The sequence below is a fragment of the Sarcophilus harrisii genome, chromosome 4 (genome assembly GCF_902635505.1).
Source record: "Sarcophilus harrisii chromosome 4, mSarHar1.11, whole genome shotgun sequence".
Classification (NCBI taxonomy): domain Eukaryota; kingdom Metazoa; phylum Chordata; class Mammalia; order Dasyuromorphia; family Dasyuridae; genus Sarcophilus; species Sarcophilus harrisii.
In genome coordinates, this window is record NC_045429.1 from 422,733,472 (window position 1) to 422,748,616 (window position 15,145).

At 37.6% G+C, this 15,145-nt stretch overlaps 1 protein-coding gene across 1 annotated transcript in view; it reads left to right on the forward strand.

Annotated features, from left to right (window-relative positions):
* The first annotated feature begins 1,515 nt into the window (after positions 1-1,515).
* HMGCS2 (3-hydroxy-3-methylglutaryl-CoA synthase 2) overlaps positions 1,516-15,145 on the forward strand; it is a 28,598-nt gene continuing 14,968 nt past the window's right edge. Inside the window, exons 1-4 of the mRNA XM_003769851.4 lie at positions 1,516-1,851; positions 10,072-10,526; positions 12,246-12,371; positions 12,934-13,098. Coding sequence (XP_003769899.3) covers positions 1,745-1,851; positions 10,072-10,526; positions 12,246-12,371; positions 12,934-13,098 — 853 coding nt within the window. The 5' untranslated portion in view covers positions 1,516-1,744. The remainder of the gene's footprint in view (positions 1,852-10,071; positions 10,527-12,245; positions 12,372-12,933; positions 13,099-15,145) is intronic.

Here is a 15,145-nt window from a genome sequence, read left to right on the forward strand (position 1 = left end):
TGCCTTTCTGACAGATGTAACAGAGCTACTCAACAATTTCCATATGCAACTTCAAGAAAAGGGGAAGCTCATCTGTGATATGCAATCACATGTCAAAGCATTTGAAGTAAAATTAGGTCTCCTCATCAAACAAGTGAAGGAGCAAAACTTCTTCCATCTCCCCACAACTCAAAATCTGTTAGCAGAAAAACCACTGATTGCATTCCCAAACAAAACATGTGTGGATTCACTGGAGAAATTGCAAAAGGAGTTCCAATTTAGATTTAAAGAGCTTCATCTCCATGAACAGGACATACAGCTTTTCTGTAACTCATTTTCTATTGACATTGAAAATGTGGATACAATTTACCAAATGGAACCCGCTGAACTGCAGAATTGTGACTCTCTAAAAGATGCATTCAAGTCAAGCAACCTTCATAATTTCTATGCATCTCTCCCTTCTGAGACATAGCCTCATCTCAGGAACCATGCACTCAAAATGGCAACTATCTTTGGCAGCACTTATGTCTGTGAACAGACTTTTTCTAGAGTGAAACATTTGAAATCTCCAACCAGATCAAGACTAACAGATGCACACTTGCATCACTTGTTATGACTAGCAGTGACAAATATGGAACCAGACATTTACCATCTCATTAGCCAAAAGCAGGCCCATAGTTCCCATTGAAATACTGGTAAGTTTGTTGATTTAACTTTACTGCATTTTAAATATTGTATTTGTTTCTTCACTTCAAAATAAGATATAAGCAATATGCATAGGAATTTGTTCATAGTTTTTGTTTTTACTATAGTCCGACCCTCCAACAGTCTGAAGGACAGTGAACTGGCCCCCTATTTAAAAAGTTTGAGGACTCCTGCTCTAGGAGATTAAAAGCTCCTTTAAGTCTTGGGCTGGGCTCTAAGTTGCTTTTGGATCTCAATCCCTAGCACTACACACATAGTAGGTACTAAGCCAAGGTTTATGAATTGGGTTGACTTTCCTCCTGAGTGCCTATGAGGCAAGGTAGTTTATCATATGTAATAGGAAAGACAAGTCCCGGCTAGAAGTTCACTCACAGACTAGGAGAGAGGCAGAGACCTGTGTTTCTTGCCACGTTATTCTACCTAGAGCTATGTATCCAGGAGAACAGAAAAAAAGTTTGCTACAGGGCCATACACCTCCCTGACTTAATGATGTGACCTATGGCCCACAAGGTTCCCTGCCCACCTCCTGTCTGAAGGAGATTCTCTATTAGAGAATTCTATTAGAGATTCCTTTGGATTAAGTTTCTCACTCCTCTAGGAACTAGATGACAAAGGAGATGGGAGGATGTTCCTCTTGCCCCACTGTTTCCTCAGAGTCTTTCCTAATCTACAATTTCAGTCTCTTTTTTTTCTCTATGGCTGTATTGTGAAAGAAAAAATAAGGAAGCCAAGAAAGGTCATCCAGGGCCCATGGAGGTGGGTAAACTGTAGAATGTGATAGAGACCGTTCTTTCTTGTCTCCCATCCCCATCCCACCAGACAAACAAAAGAACAGCACCTTGATTGCCTAACAGAGGCAATGTCTTCTACTGACGTCTCATTTTGGCTGCTGTATAGTGAGACCTTTGGTCCAGTTTTAGAAAATGAAGGGCTGTTACTCTTGATAAACATGGGGTGGAGCCTCCCAGTCTGAGAGTCTATATTAAAGACCCATCTGCAAGAAACAGGAGCATCCTCCAGCTGTCCTGTGAGCTGAAAACTTTCCTCCCTCCTTTGGAAAATGATTCGCTTATTCCATGCCATGAAGGCCTTGCACGTGAAATCAGTGCTTCAGAGACCCAAGAAGTCCTTCATCCCATCATCTCTCCTTCCCACAGCCCACGAAAGGTGAGTCAGACCCCCTGAAAGAATCTCCTGGACTACCCCTTCCCCCTGCTTAAAATACTGACTCCCTGCCATCTTGGTTCAAGAAGCCCCAGATTGATTCCCTGTTGTGCACTAGCTGTGTGTGCACCTTTGGGTTAGTCACTAGCTTTAGTTGCCCTATTTGCAAAATGAGGGAATCCATAAGGGCTCTTTCTTAGGGATTGTAAAAAAAAAAATCAATTTGTGAAACAGTCTGCGATTCTAAATCAAATCTATAATATATCTTGATAGAACTGAAGTTTTTAACCTAAAGTTAGTGAACTTGGCTTAAAATTAGATAGATAAATAGATAGATAGGAAGGAAGGAAGGAAGGAAGGAAGGAAGGAAGGAAGGAAGGAAGGAAGGAAGGAAGGAAGGAAGGAAAGAAGGAAGGAAGGAAGGAGAAGAAAGAAAGAAAGAAAGAAAGAAAGAAAGAAAGAAAGAAAGAAAGAAAGAAAGAAAGAAAGAAAGAAAGAAAGAAAGAAAGAAAGAAAGAAGAAAATTATATTTTAATATGGTGGGATAGTGGATAAAGTACTGGCCTGTAGTCAGAAACTCTTCTTATTTAGTTCAAATCCAATCTCAGAAATTTACTAGTTGTGTGACTCTGGGCAAGTCACTTAACTCTGTCTCAGTTTCCTCATCTGTAAAAGGAGCTGAAGAAGGAAATGGCAAACCGCTCCTGTATCTTTGCCAAGAAAACCCCAAATAGGGTCAGGAAGAATTGGATGTGACTGAAAAAACTGAACAAAAACAATATCATTTCCTATCCAAGTTCAGAAACATTTTTAAACAATTGAACAAAATATTGCAATATAATGGTCTCTTGTCATCCTTTGTATTTTTATCCTATGACTTTAAAATATAATTCTGAGAAGGGTTCTATTGACTTCACTAGACATGGGTTATGGGACACAGAGAAGGGGACAAGGAGCTGCTGCCTTAGAGGGCATTTTCTTCTCTTTTTGAGCTATTCACTCTATAAGCACAATTGTATTCTTTTGGATTCAATATTCTAGAAAACTGCTACAGAAGAATCAATAACGTCATTTTTAATGACACTGGTTCTTTAATCTTTGAACTAGGTTTATGTCATCTGGGGGGATGGAAGTAGGGAGCGGTTCAAGGTTCTCTTGCTACAGAATGGTGCCCACACACTGACCCCAGTGCGATAACAGGGCAGCTGCTGAGCCGGGATCCCTGAGCCAGGCATCTATAGGATGCTGTCTTTGACATAGTTTGGGTCTTAATTGCCAGTGTAAGATTACATATCATATAATGTAGTATGTTGTATATGCATCAGCAAATCAGGTCAGCCCATGATGAAAAATATTATCCATCTCCAGAGAGACTGACAAATTGAGTGCACATAGAAAAAGATTTTTTTTGTTTTCTTTATGTTTCTAGTTTATTATTATTTTATACAATATGGCATATAGAAATGTTTTGCATGACTTCACATATATAATTGATATCACATTGCTAGCCTTCTCAATGGGTAGGGAAGGAGCAAAGAGAGAATTTGGAATTCAAAAAAACATTTTAATATGAAAAATAAATTTTTTTTAAGTCAGGTCAGTTATGGGTACCATCTAAATGTGTTTCCAAAGGCAGAGTGATGCATAGAAAAAATACTTAAGGGAGTGAGGAGGATTGGAATTTTGTCCCCACTTTTTATTCACTAAGATATGTGAGCCTCAGTTTCACCATTTGTTAAATTTGAAGAGGAGAGAGGAAAATGATCCATATACTAATTACCTGAGAGAATGGTTGTGATAAAATAAATGGTTGTGTTCTATAAATTATAATATATCACAGAGATCTGAATTAGAATTACTGTTGCAAAAAGCACCAGTAAAAAGGATGGTAATTACTATTAATAGGGGGAAAAAACACAGATCATGTTGAATAGTACATGGGGCTTTGCCTTGAAGTCAAGGAGGCTAAATGATCTTCAGCAAATCACTAAGTCTCAGTTTCCTCATCCATAAAATGGGATCAGGGGATCATTTTAGTCTTGTAAGGGACCTCAGAGACCACCTAGAAGATGATATAACTGTGCTCAACAACACACTAAGGTTGAACTTGAACCTGAGTTCTCTGCCTTCCATAAAACCATGCTGCTGCTACTTGCAAAACAAGGCTGATTTAAGCATAACATGAGATGCAAACTTTAAAGGGGTATATAGAGATCAGCTGTTATTATTTACCAAGGATGCTATTGACAGAATGAGATTTTAAACAAGTCTAGTGGTCCAGCAGATAGGGCCATATGATTGGATGTTGTCTGTCCTATTAAGTTTCTCTTATTTCTCCCAACCCCCCTTCCTGGGTTTTGTTAAACAGCCATTTCCTTACAGAATATAACAATTATGATACTCCCTACCATCCAGCCTTAAAGTCTCTCCCTACAACCTTGAACTTATCACCAGAGTTCCAAAAAAGAGAATGCATGAGAAAGAATATACAGAGACATTGGGTCTTGGGGAATGAGTAATTAGAAGACCTAGACGGAACTAAAAAAATCATATTTTGGCTAGCCATTGGTTTGTTGATAAGTGTGCATGTATATATGCATATATGTGTATATACATATATATACATAGTCATAAATTATGTATAATATATACATATATACATACACACATATATTCACATACACACACAATTATCCTTTCCAAATCTCTTCATTGAAGGGCTGAGGGTCGCCTCCACAATCTGAAAAATCCAAACAAAAATTTTTGGCCCTCCTTTTATACCAAAGAAGAAATCTGAATTTTTTTTTTATTTTTATGGGGTGTTAACTTTATTGTTATTTTGTAAATTTTATTTATTGTAAAATTGGGTTAGTCACAGGCTCTGGGTCATTTGTTGGCCTTTGTGTATATTCCGCAACTTCTGTAAAATTCCCCAAACTTTCCATTTAATTTCTTATGCCAACCTGCAATATATCAAAATCTTATTGGGGAAAGTCATAATGTGGAAAGGATAATTGTATATACACACATATACATATATAAACATATATGTGCAAATATATGTGTGAATATATACACATATTGCTACATGTATGTATATATTTAAGTTATGCTATATGTGTGTATATATTATTGATACGTGTGTGTATATTTAAGTATATCTGTGGGTATATATCTATAGAGAGAGATATATAAATTCTCTTTAAACATCGGAGATTGCAAATTCCAGCTTCAAAAAACATCATCCCCACCCCTGGCCAGGACTTCCACAATTTTTCAATCATTTTTATGCTCTTCCTATCATACAGACAGGAGAAAAAGACAGTCACCTCAAGGGGTGCAGCACAATGCAAAGTGTGTTAAATTTGGAGTCAGGGGAACTGGGTTTCATTTGCAATGAATTTTGAACTTATTTTGTTTTTCTTTTCTGTTCCTCCCTCTTTCCCTGCCCATAAAATGACACTTCATCTCTCAACTGCCTGCCCTCCCATGCCTGGAATGCTCTTCCTCCTCACTTCTCCCTTCTGGCTTCCCTAAAGAGTCAATTCAAATCCCTCTTATGCAGGAAGCCTTTTCCATCCCTCCCCTCCACAGCAGCTCACTCCTAGTACCTTCCCTATGAGATAAATTTCCATTTATACTATATCTTAAATGCCCAGATTTTTTTTCCAGATGTTTCCTCCATTAGAAAGTAGACTCCTGAGACAGGGACCATATTTTTGTCTTTCTTGGTATAGCTAGGGGTTAGCCCAGTGCCTGGCACATAGTGCTTAATAAATGTTTTGTTTCCCAACTCACTGAAAAAGAGGGAGATCAGGAAAGCAGTTCAGTAAAATTAACCAACCCATCAACAAGCATTCGCACCTACTATGTATGTGTCAGCTCTGACAATACAAAAATCAAATGGACCTTACTCTCAAGTGGCTTACATTTCGCAGGGGTCCTCAAACTTTTTAAATAGGGGCCCAGTTCACTGTCCCTCAGATGGTTGGAGGGCCGGACTATAGTAAAAACAAAAACTTTGTTTTGTGGGCCTTTAAATAAAGAAACTTCATAGCCCTGAGTGAGGGGGGAAAACGTCCTCAGCTGCTGCATCTGACCTGTGGGCCGTAGTTTGAGGACCCCTGTAATGGGTTGAGATGATGTATTTCTAGGTATGTTCAAGATATGTTCAAAAGAGATACAAGATAATCCTGGAGGAGAATTCATTAGCAGAGGGAGGGACGAAGAGAAGCCTTACCCTGAAGGTCACTTGTATGAGTCTTAAAGGACAAAGGGTATTCTATGAAACAAAGGGGAAGAAGAGGTCCCTGCTAGGTGTGGAGCACAGTCAGGGCAAAAAACAGGGGATGGAATGACAGGGGGAAGAACCAGCAAGAAGGCTACATACACATTAATGTGGCTGACCTTATAAGGATGAACATTTCCTCACTTCTTTCCCAGAATTTTATCATGTTTACAATTACATGATCTTTTTTGTTTCTTCTTTACATAATTGTAGCCATTGTATATATTGTTTCCCCCCCCCCCCACTTACCTCCCCTACCATCTGTTGGATTAGAGCTGGGGCTATTTCTAAATTTTCTGTCCCCAGTTTCAATCCCACCTCCAGGTGCAATACACCCCCCAATTCGGTTGCATATAGCACCATTTGTCAATGTGTACCTTTATTTCCCCAAATAAACAGGTATGATTAAACAGATCCTATTTCACAAACCAGTGTAGAGGAAGACAAACTTTATAAAATTTGAGCATGAAGGAGAAGGTCCTTAAAGCAGGATGCAGCCTGAGAAAAGTATTCCTGAGAGGAATTAGGTATGAACAAGGGGAGGAAAATAAGACAAATACAAAACTGTCCTAGAAAGTTGAATTGTAATGGCTGGAATTAACCCAATAAATATGAATCTCAATAAGCAAGAAAAGGGGCAGCTAGATAGAGAAGCAGGCTTAAATTGAGGAAATCTCATCTCTCTGAGTTTAAATCAGACTTCAGACATTTCCCAGCTGTGTGACCCTGAGCAAGTCCCAAACCCTGTTTGCCTCATTTGCTTCTCTGTGAAATAAGCTGAAGAAGGAAATGGCAAATCATGCTAGCATCTGTCAAGAAAACCCCACACGGGTTACATAACTGTAACAATTGAACAACATGAAGCAAGAAAAGAAAGAGAAAGGGAAAGGAGGAGGAGAATCAATGAAAGCTGTGGTTCTGAACATATCCTTCCACCCAAAAATCTGCAGGGGTTCCATATTGCATATCAAATAACATTTAAGTTCTTTAAATGAGAGTTAAGAATTTTTCTCTAGTCTGACTCCAATTGGACCTTTTATAAACAAATTATACTTGTCTAGGAGTTCAAGTAGTGTAGGGGATAGGGCAGGAAGTCTTGAGTTTAAATGCTGCCTCAGACAATGGGCAAGTCATTAATTTTTTTGCCTCAATTTTCTTATCTGTAAAATGGAGTGAGTAATGGAGTCTATTTCCCAGGGTTGTTCTGAGGTTCAAGTGAGATAATATTTGAAAAGTGCTTAGCAGTAAAAGCTTAATAAATAAAGAAGCTTGTTTCTTCCTTTCCACCTCTGTTTCATATAATCTATCTTCCAATTAATCCAGACCATTTGTTTTGCTTCTGCACAGTTCTGAACACCCATTCCTCTTGCCTGGAGTGGACTTCCCAGTTCCATTTACAACTTCTAAACTCCCTTCTTTTTTTCATGACCCTATTCAGGTGCCATCTTCCCCATGTTGGTTGAAATAGATACTTTCTATCTCCTAAAATTTTTCAAACTTTGCCTAGACCTCTCTTTTATACCTTATCATAAAATCTTAGGATTTTGGAGATCAGTTTTAATTAATCAGATTGTTGTGTTTAGTCATGTCCAATCCTTTGACCCCATTTGGAGTTTTCTTGGCAAAGATACTGGAAGTCCCATTTGAAGTCAAGTCCTTCTGACTCCAGACCCAGCATTCTGTGCACTATGGTGCCACCTAGTGCCCTCATTAGTCAAATACTTAAACTCGAGATAATTAAAGGCTTTTAAAACTCAGTTGTTTCTATACATGTCGGTACCCATCTAAATTTTAGTGCCCCAAAGTATAGCACCAGCCAACCTGCCTTAGTTACATTTTTAAGTGAACTTAAGTGAGCCTGTCTCCAGCCATCTCATTTTATTTTTTAAATTCATTTTTAATTTTAATTTTAGCTCCAAATTCTCTCCCTCCCATCTTCTCCCCTTATTCAGAAAGCAAAAAAAAAAAAAAAAGAAAGAAAGAAATTGTTATAAGCAGAGTATAATCAAGCCAAATAAATCCCCCCATCAACCATATTTTTAAAAAAATATATATACCTCAATCTGCATTCTAAGTCCATCACCTCTTTATCTGGAGGTGAGTAGCATCTTTCATCATGAGTCTTCTAAATTTGTAATTTATTCTTGTATTTATCTGAATTCTTAAGTTTTTCAAAGTTGTTTGTCTTTACAATACTACTGCTGTTACATAAATTGTTCTCTTAGGCCTTCTCATTTCACTTTGCATGAATTCATACAAATCCTTCCAGGTTCTCTTAAATAATCCCAAATCTATCATTTCTTATATTACAATAATATTCCATCACATTCGTATACCATAACTTATTGAACTATTCCCCAACCATGAATTATTTACATCATAGATCATTAAAATTAATCTGAAGTTTGGAAGGTGGCAACCTAAAGACTTTTATTTATTTTTAATAATAGCTTTTAATTTTTGAAACCTATGCAAAGATTAGTTTTCAACATTCACTCTTGCAAAACCTTGTGTTCCAAATTTTTTCTCCCTTCCTTCCCCTCACAATCTCCCCCAGACAGCAAATAATTTAATAGATGTTAAACATGTGCAATTCTTTTAAATATATTTCCACAATTATCATGCTGCACAAGAAAAAATAAAATCAAAAAGGGAAAAAATGAGAAAGAAAAGAAAATGCAAGCAAACAACAACAAAAAAGGTAAAAATATTATATCCACATTTAGTCCCCAGAGTCCTCTCTAGATACCGATGGCTCTCTCAATTACAGTTCTATTGGAATTAGTCTGAATCACCTCATTGTTGAAAAGAGTTGAGTCCATCAGAGCTGATCATCACATAATCTTGTTGTTGCTGTGTACAATATTCTCTTGATTATATTCACTTCATTCAGCATCAGTTCCTGTAAGTCTCTCCAGGCTTTCTGAAATCATCCTGCTGATCATTTCTTATAGAACAATAATATTCCATAATATTCCTATATCACAATTTATTCAGCCATTCCCCAATGGATGGGCATCCATTCAGTTTCTAGCTCCTTGCCACTAAAGAAAGGGCTGCTACAAATATTTTTGCACATATGGGTCCTTTTCCCTCTTTTATGATCTCTTTGGGATAGAAGCCCAGTAGAAACACTGCTGGATCAAAGGGTATGTACAGTTTGATAACTTTTTGAGCATAGTTCCAAATTGCTCTTCAGAATGGTTGGATCAGTTCACAACTCCACCAACAATCTAGTAGTGTTTCAGTTTTCCCACATCCCCTCCAACATTAGTCATTATCTTTTCCGTCACTTTAGCCAATCTGAGAAGTGTGTAGTTTGCATTTCTCTGATCAATAGTGATTCAGAGCATTTTTTTTCCAAATGACTTGAAAAAGTTTTAATTTCTTCATCTGAAAATTGTCTATTCATGTCTTTTGACTATCGTATTCAGCCAACTCATTTTAGTTATCAGTCTACCTGGTAACAGATTTATTTCGGTATATTCCTTCTTCCTCCCATTAGATCTGGGAGACAAACCAAGATGAGTGAAAACTAACTCACCTACCTCTCTATGAATAGGCTAGTTGGCTCTTTGGATAGAATGCTGCACCTGGAGTCATGAAGACCTGAATTCAAATTTGACCTCAGGCACTATTTGTGTGATTCTTAACAAGTCACTTTTCTGATGTCTGCCTCAATTTACTCAACTGTAAACTTACCACTCAGGGTTACGGTGAGGATAAAATGAGATAATATTTGTAAAACACTTAGCACAGTGCCTGGCACAGGGGAAGAGCTAGGTAAATACTTATTTCCTTTCCCTCTATCCTCCACTACATTCCCTATCTTCCTCTCCAGGACAAGCATTGTGAAATTTAATAAAGTGAACACAAATACTATCTTTTATTGTTTAAATTAGCTTGCTAAATAATTTTTATTTCTATTACATCAGATTTTCCACAGCCTCTGCTGTTCCCCTGGCAAAAACAGATGCTTGGCCAAAAGATGTGGGCATCCTTGCCCTGGAGGTCTACTTTCCTGCCCAGTATGTGGACCAGACTGAGCTGGAGAAGTATGACAGTGTGGAAGCTGGCAAATACACAGTGGGCTTAGGCCAGACCCAAATGGGCTTCTGCTCTGTTCAAGAGGACATTAACTCCCTGTGTTTGACAGTGGTGCAACGGCTGATGGAACGCACCAAGCTCCCTTGGGATAATGTAGGGCGGCTGGAGGTGGGCACAGAGACCATCATTGATAAGTCCAAAGCCGTCAAGACGGTGCTCATGGAACTCTTCCAAGATTCAGGGAACACAGACATAGAGGGCATTGATACTACCAATGCCTGCTATGGAGGTACCGCATCTCTCTTCAATGCTGCCAACTGGATGGAGTCGAGCTCCTGGGATGGTAGGTACTGATAGACATCCTGGATCTGTTACTTACTATTGAGATTCTCAAGAGAATCTCTTTCCCTGTTTTAAAATCAATTTTCTTACCTATGAAAAAGTAGTTGAGCCAAATAATCTGTGAAGTCATCCAATAGGATCCCTCCTTGTCAGTGATTACAAATAAAGAGGAAATGAGAGGCAAACATACAGACACAGAGACAGAGAGAAATTAGAGAAAAGAAGGAGAAGGAAGGGAGGAAGGAAGGAAGGAAGAAAAGGAAAGGAGAGGGGGAAGAAGAGGAGAAAGGAGGGATGAAGGAAGGGAGGGATGGAGGAAGGAAGGAGGGAATGAAGGATTCTCTTACCCTAATCATCATCATTTAATAAGACAGCATAGGGTTTTCATTATGAGGACACTGTTAACCAGAGCAAAGCTATATTCTTGTTAAGAATCTGTTTTGTGGCTAAGTAGTCTTTTGTTAACTATCAAATAACTACCCTATAAGTGTCCCATTTTATTGCAACATCTGACTTAACCTACCAGAGGACCAGTTTGAGTCAGTGCTTCATTTTCTCCTCCAGAGTCCAGCCCAAGATGACTGCCAATGATCTAAGAGTGTAAGGTTCAGAATAGTTGCCAATCTGAATCCTTGAAAGAGGTTTTTTCATTGATCTCTCAGGATTTAATTCCTTTTTGACCTATTTTTTGCTTTGTATCTCCCAATCAAGAAGATGATTTCCCTTGATAGAAAAAATAAAAGCAAAATATAAGCAGTTCTATGTTTTATCTATAATATTATCTATAATATAATATAATATCTATAATATATCTATAATATAGATATATATAATATCTATAATATTATAATAATAATATCTATAATATCCATAATATCTAATAATAATATAATATAATATCTATAATATATCTCTCTCTATAGATATATACCCACAGATATACTTAAATATACACACACGTATCAATAATATATACACACAGATAATATAGATATCTATATCTATAATAATAATAAAATTATCTATAATATAATATAATAATATAATATAATATCACAATAATAGATAAATATAATATCTATAATATAATATAATGTGATATAATATAATATAATATTGCAGAAGATAATAAATACCAAGAGCTTATCAGGGCCAATCTGAAAATATCAGTTTGTTCAAAGAATGTGATGCATCCAAAAAGATTTCAAATAAAATTCAAATCTGGAAGGAGGGAGCAGTTTTGCTTTTAGTTATCATTATTCTTTTTACCCACAGCCACCTTCCTGTCATGATGAAGCGTTACAGTAAGATGTCATAGATATTACAATCACAAATAAATAATATTTGGCTACTCTTTTAAAATCTTATAAATGAGATATCTACTTATAAGAACAATCAGAATGTAGCTAGTATTTAAGTACTTCTATGATGTCATTTTACCTTCGTGATAGCTCTGCGAGGTAGTTGCTCTTATTATCCTTATTTTCAGTTGAAGAAACTATAGCAGATGGAGATTGTCATTTGCCCAGGGTCACACAGCTAGTAAGTGTCTGAATAGAGATTTGAATTCAACTCTTCCTGACTCCCATCCAGAACTCTTGTCTTCTATCCCACCAAGTTGCCCCAAAATAATGGAAGAGATGCTGGGGTTCTGGATGGTCATGTGGTCCTTACCAGTGACCTCCAGCATTTACATGTACCTTTTTCTCTCTTCTTACAGGTCGCTATGCTATGGTAGTGTGTGGTGACATTGCTGTCTATGCCAGTGGGAATGCTCGGTCAACTGGTGGGGCAGGGGCTGTGGCTATGCTGATTGGGCCCAATTCTCCCCTAGTCCTAGAACGAGGTGAGTAACTAAACAGCATATTGGTGAGGGGTAAATTAGGGTTCTTCTCTGACTTAGAGAAAACATATAATCTGTCCATGAATCTGCCTGAACAGGCAAGCAGAGAACAAAAGAGATGAGGGCTGATGAAGCTGGATCCTGGCTCAAAGAAACTAAAGCTTAGAGAGGTTCATTTTGAAGTCAACATTTCTGACTCCAAATCCAGTATTATGATGAAGGATAATGAAATGAGAATTGAACAGAATACATGCTTTTGGAAATGCCCAGGAAACTAAGCAGTTAAAATCAGAGGGAAGTAATTCTCTAAACAGATAATGAACTTTCAAAATTTGCACCTCTTATTTGAGACTTCACTGAGGGACAAGGAAGAGCCCCTATAATGACTACAGGGAAGAAAATATCCAATCCCTTTAGAATATGGGGGATAATTGAGTGAGTTGGGTTTAGGGGTAAATGGCAGCCAATATATAGCCTTACTATCTGAATCCTTACATCCCTTCTCTCCATCTCTGCCCTATGTGTCCATCACACTGTCCTATCTTCCTTCCCAAAACATTTCCAGGACTTAGGGGAACCCACATGGAGAATGTATATGACTTCTATAAACCTGACCTGGCCTCAGAGTACCCTGTGGTAGATGGAAAGCTCTCAATTCAGTGCTACCTTCGAGCCTTAGATCGATGCTATGCATTTTATCGAAAGAAAATCCAGAATCAATGGAAACAAGGTATGGGATCCAATCTATAACATCATGACTCTAAATTTTATCTTCTCCAGGATCAACATGCCCAATTCTTTAAATCAATGCTAATAATGCTTGTATTAAGGTCCTTCATCATTCTCTAACTTGTCAATGCACTTCCTAAAGTTTAACATTCAGACCTGATCACGATACTCCATTTGGGATATGACCAGAACAGCACAGAACAGGACTAGCCACTGAATTCATGTTGATTCACCTTCCTGATCACCTAAAGAAAAGAAAGTTCTACTCAGGTGGAGTAGGAATCTTCAGACTTGAAAGATGCTCCAAGGCTGTCCAAGTCATCACAATCTACTTTGCTAACCTTTCTATATAGAGAAAAGGAGAGCTATATTCTTGTTTAGCATACTTTCTGTGTTGCAACTAAGACTTTTAACTCTTGAATAACCTATAGGTGTCCCGTTTTGTTGCAATATCTGACTTAACCTACCAGAGGACCAGGTCAGGCTCAGCCCATGACAGCCATCTACTACAACTCCTGGCCCCTTTAAAATGGAACTCCTGCTCTGTCTCTCTTACCTGTTCATATTTATTTCATATCACGCCAATACAAGGACTTTATATTTGTTCTATATTAATAAAGATAATTCTAAGAATTGGAGAGATGATCTGGCTCTTCCACCAATTCCAATCTTTATTCATTTAGTGATTAGCTTCTAAATCACTAAGTGAATACAGATGCAGCAAACATTACCACCATCAAAAGGTGAAAGCAAACTATAGCTCAGATGAATCCTTGTGAGTTTGATTGCAGGATACGAATTATTTCAGAGAGGAATTACACTTTGTAAGACCTTAGATGGATAGCAATCTACAACTCAGATTTATCTTTGTGAGATTGACTGCAGGATAGGAATTATTTCAGAGATAAATTATACTTTGCAAGACCTTAGATGAATAGCAAGTTCTTCAAGGATCAATTCTGTTTGTAGCATAGTCCTTTGGACCTGTAAGGTTTCTTCTGGTCCTGAGTACTGTGCGCATCGTTGGAAACACCCAAAAAGACCATGAACAGAATGCAAGTCCCCACATCCATTTGAGTATCGCAAGATGTCTTTGCATCAATGCAATTGGAAGCTAGATTACTTCTAATTATATTGTGAAAAAGCTCTATTTCTCGCATCAGTCTCTCTTAGCGAGATCCCTTGTTCTTCCAGTGTTCTTGAATTTATACGAGTGCTAATGGGCTGGGTGATACATAGTAGAACTTACAGATAAACTTTCCTGAGTACAAATTGGTCAGAGTAAATAATCCTAGATTATGTACAGTTTTTTCTGTATTTTCCTGATCTGTGCCCCTATGTTCTCTCCTTAATTTTTTCTCTCTTGAATCTCTGGATTTCTCTATGTAAGAAACAAAATATCTTACCAAGAACTCCACTGACTCACTGAAGAGTGCAGGAAAAATTTATTTTACCTTCTTGCAAGGATGGGCGCCTAGATGAGGAGGCACACCTTTGAAACTCCAAAGGCAGCATTTTATTTCCTAATCTGAAGTACAAGTCACTCCCCTGATTCCCCATTAATTGAAGGTTATAGAAGTTACACAACCTGAATCTTCACCTCTCATTAGATAGCCAGTCCCTGTCCCAAAGGGTAGAATTAGCCTAATTCTAATGTAGATTCCTTCTGGGAAAAAACAGTCTCCTTTGTTTATGTTCCTAGCACTTAAAGTCCTGGCCCATAATAAAGCAGACAGTGGCCCATAATAAGCACTTAACAAATGCTTTATTTATCTAATCAATAACCATTTATTACACACCTACTATGTATCCAGCACTTTGCTAAGTGCTAGACATACAAAGAAAAAATAGACTGTCTCTTGCCAACAAATGCTTCATCTTTTTATCTAATCAATAACCATTTATTAAACACCTACTAAATATCTAGCACTTTGCTAAATGGTAGACATACAAAGAAAAAATAGAATATCCCTTGCCAACAAATGCTTCATCTATTATCTATTTATCTAATCAATAACCATTTATTAAACACCTACTATGTATCCAGC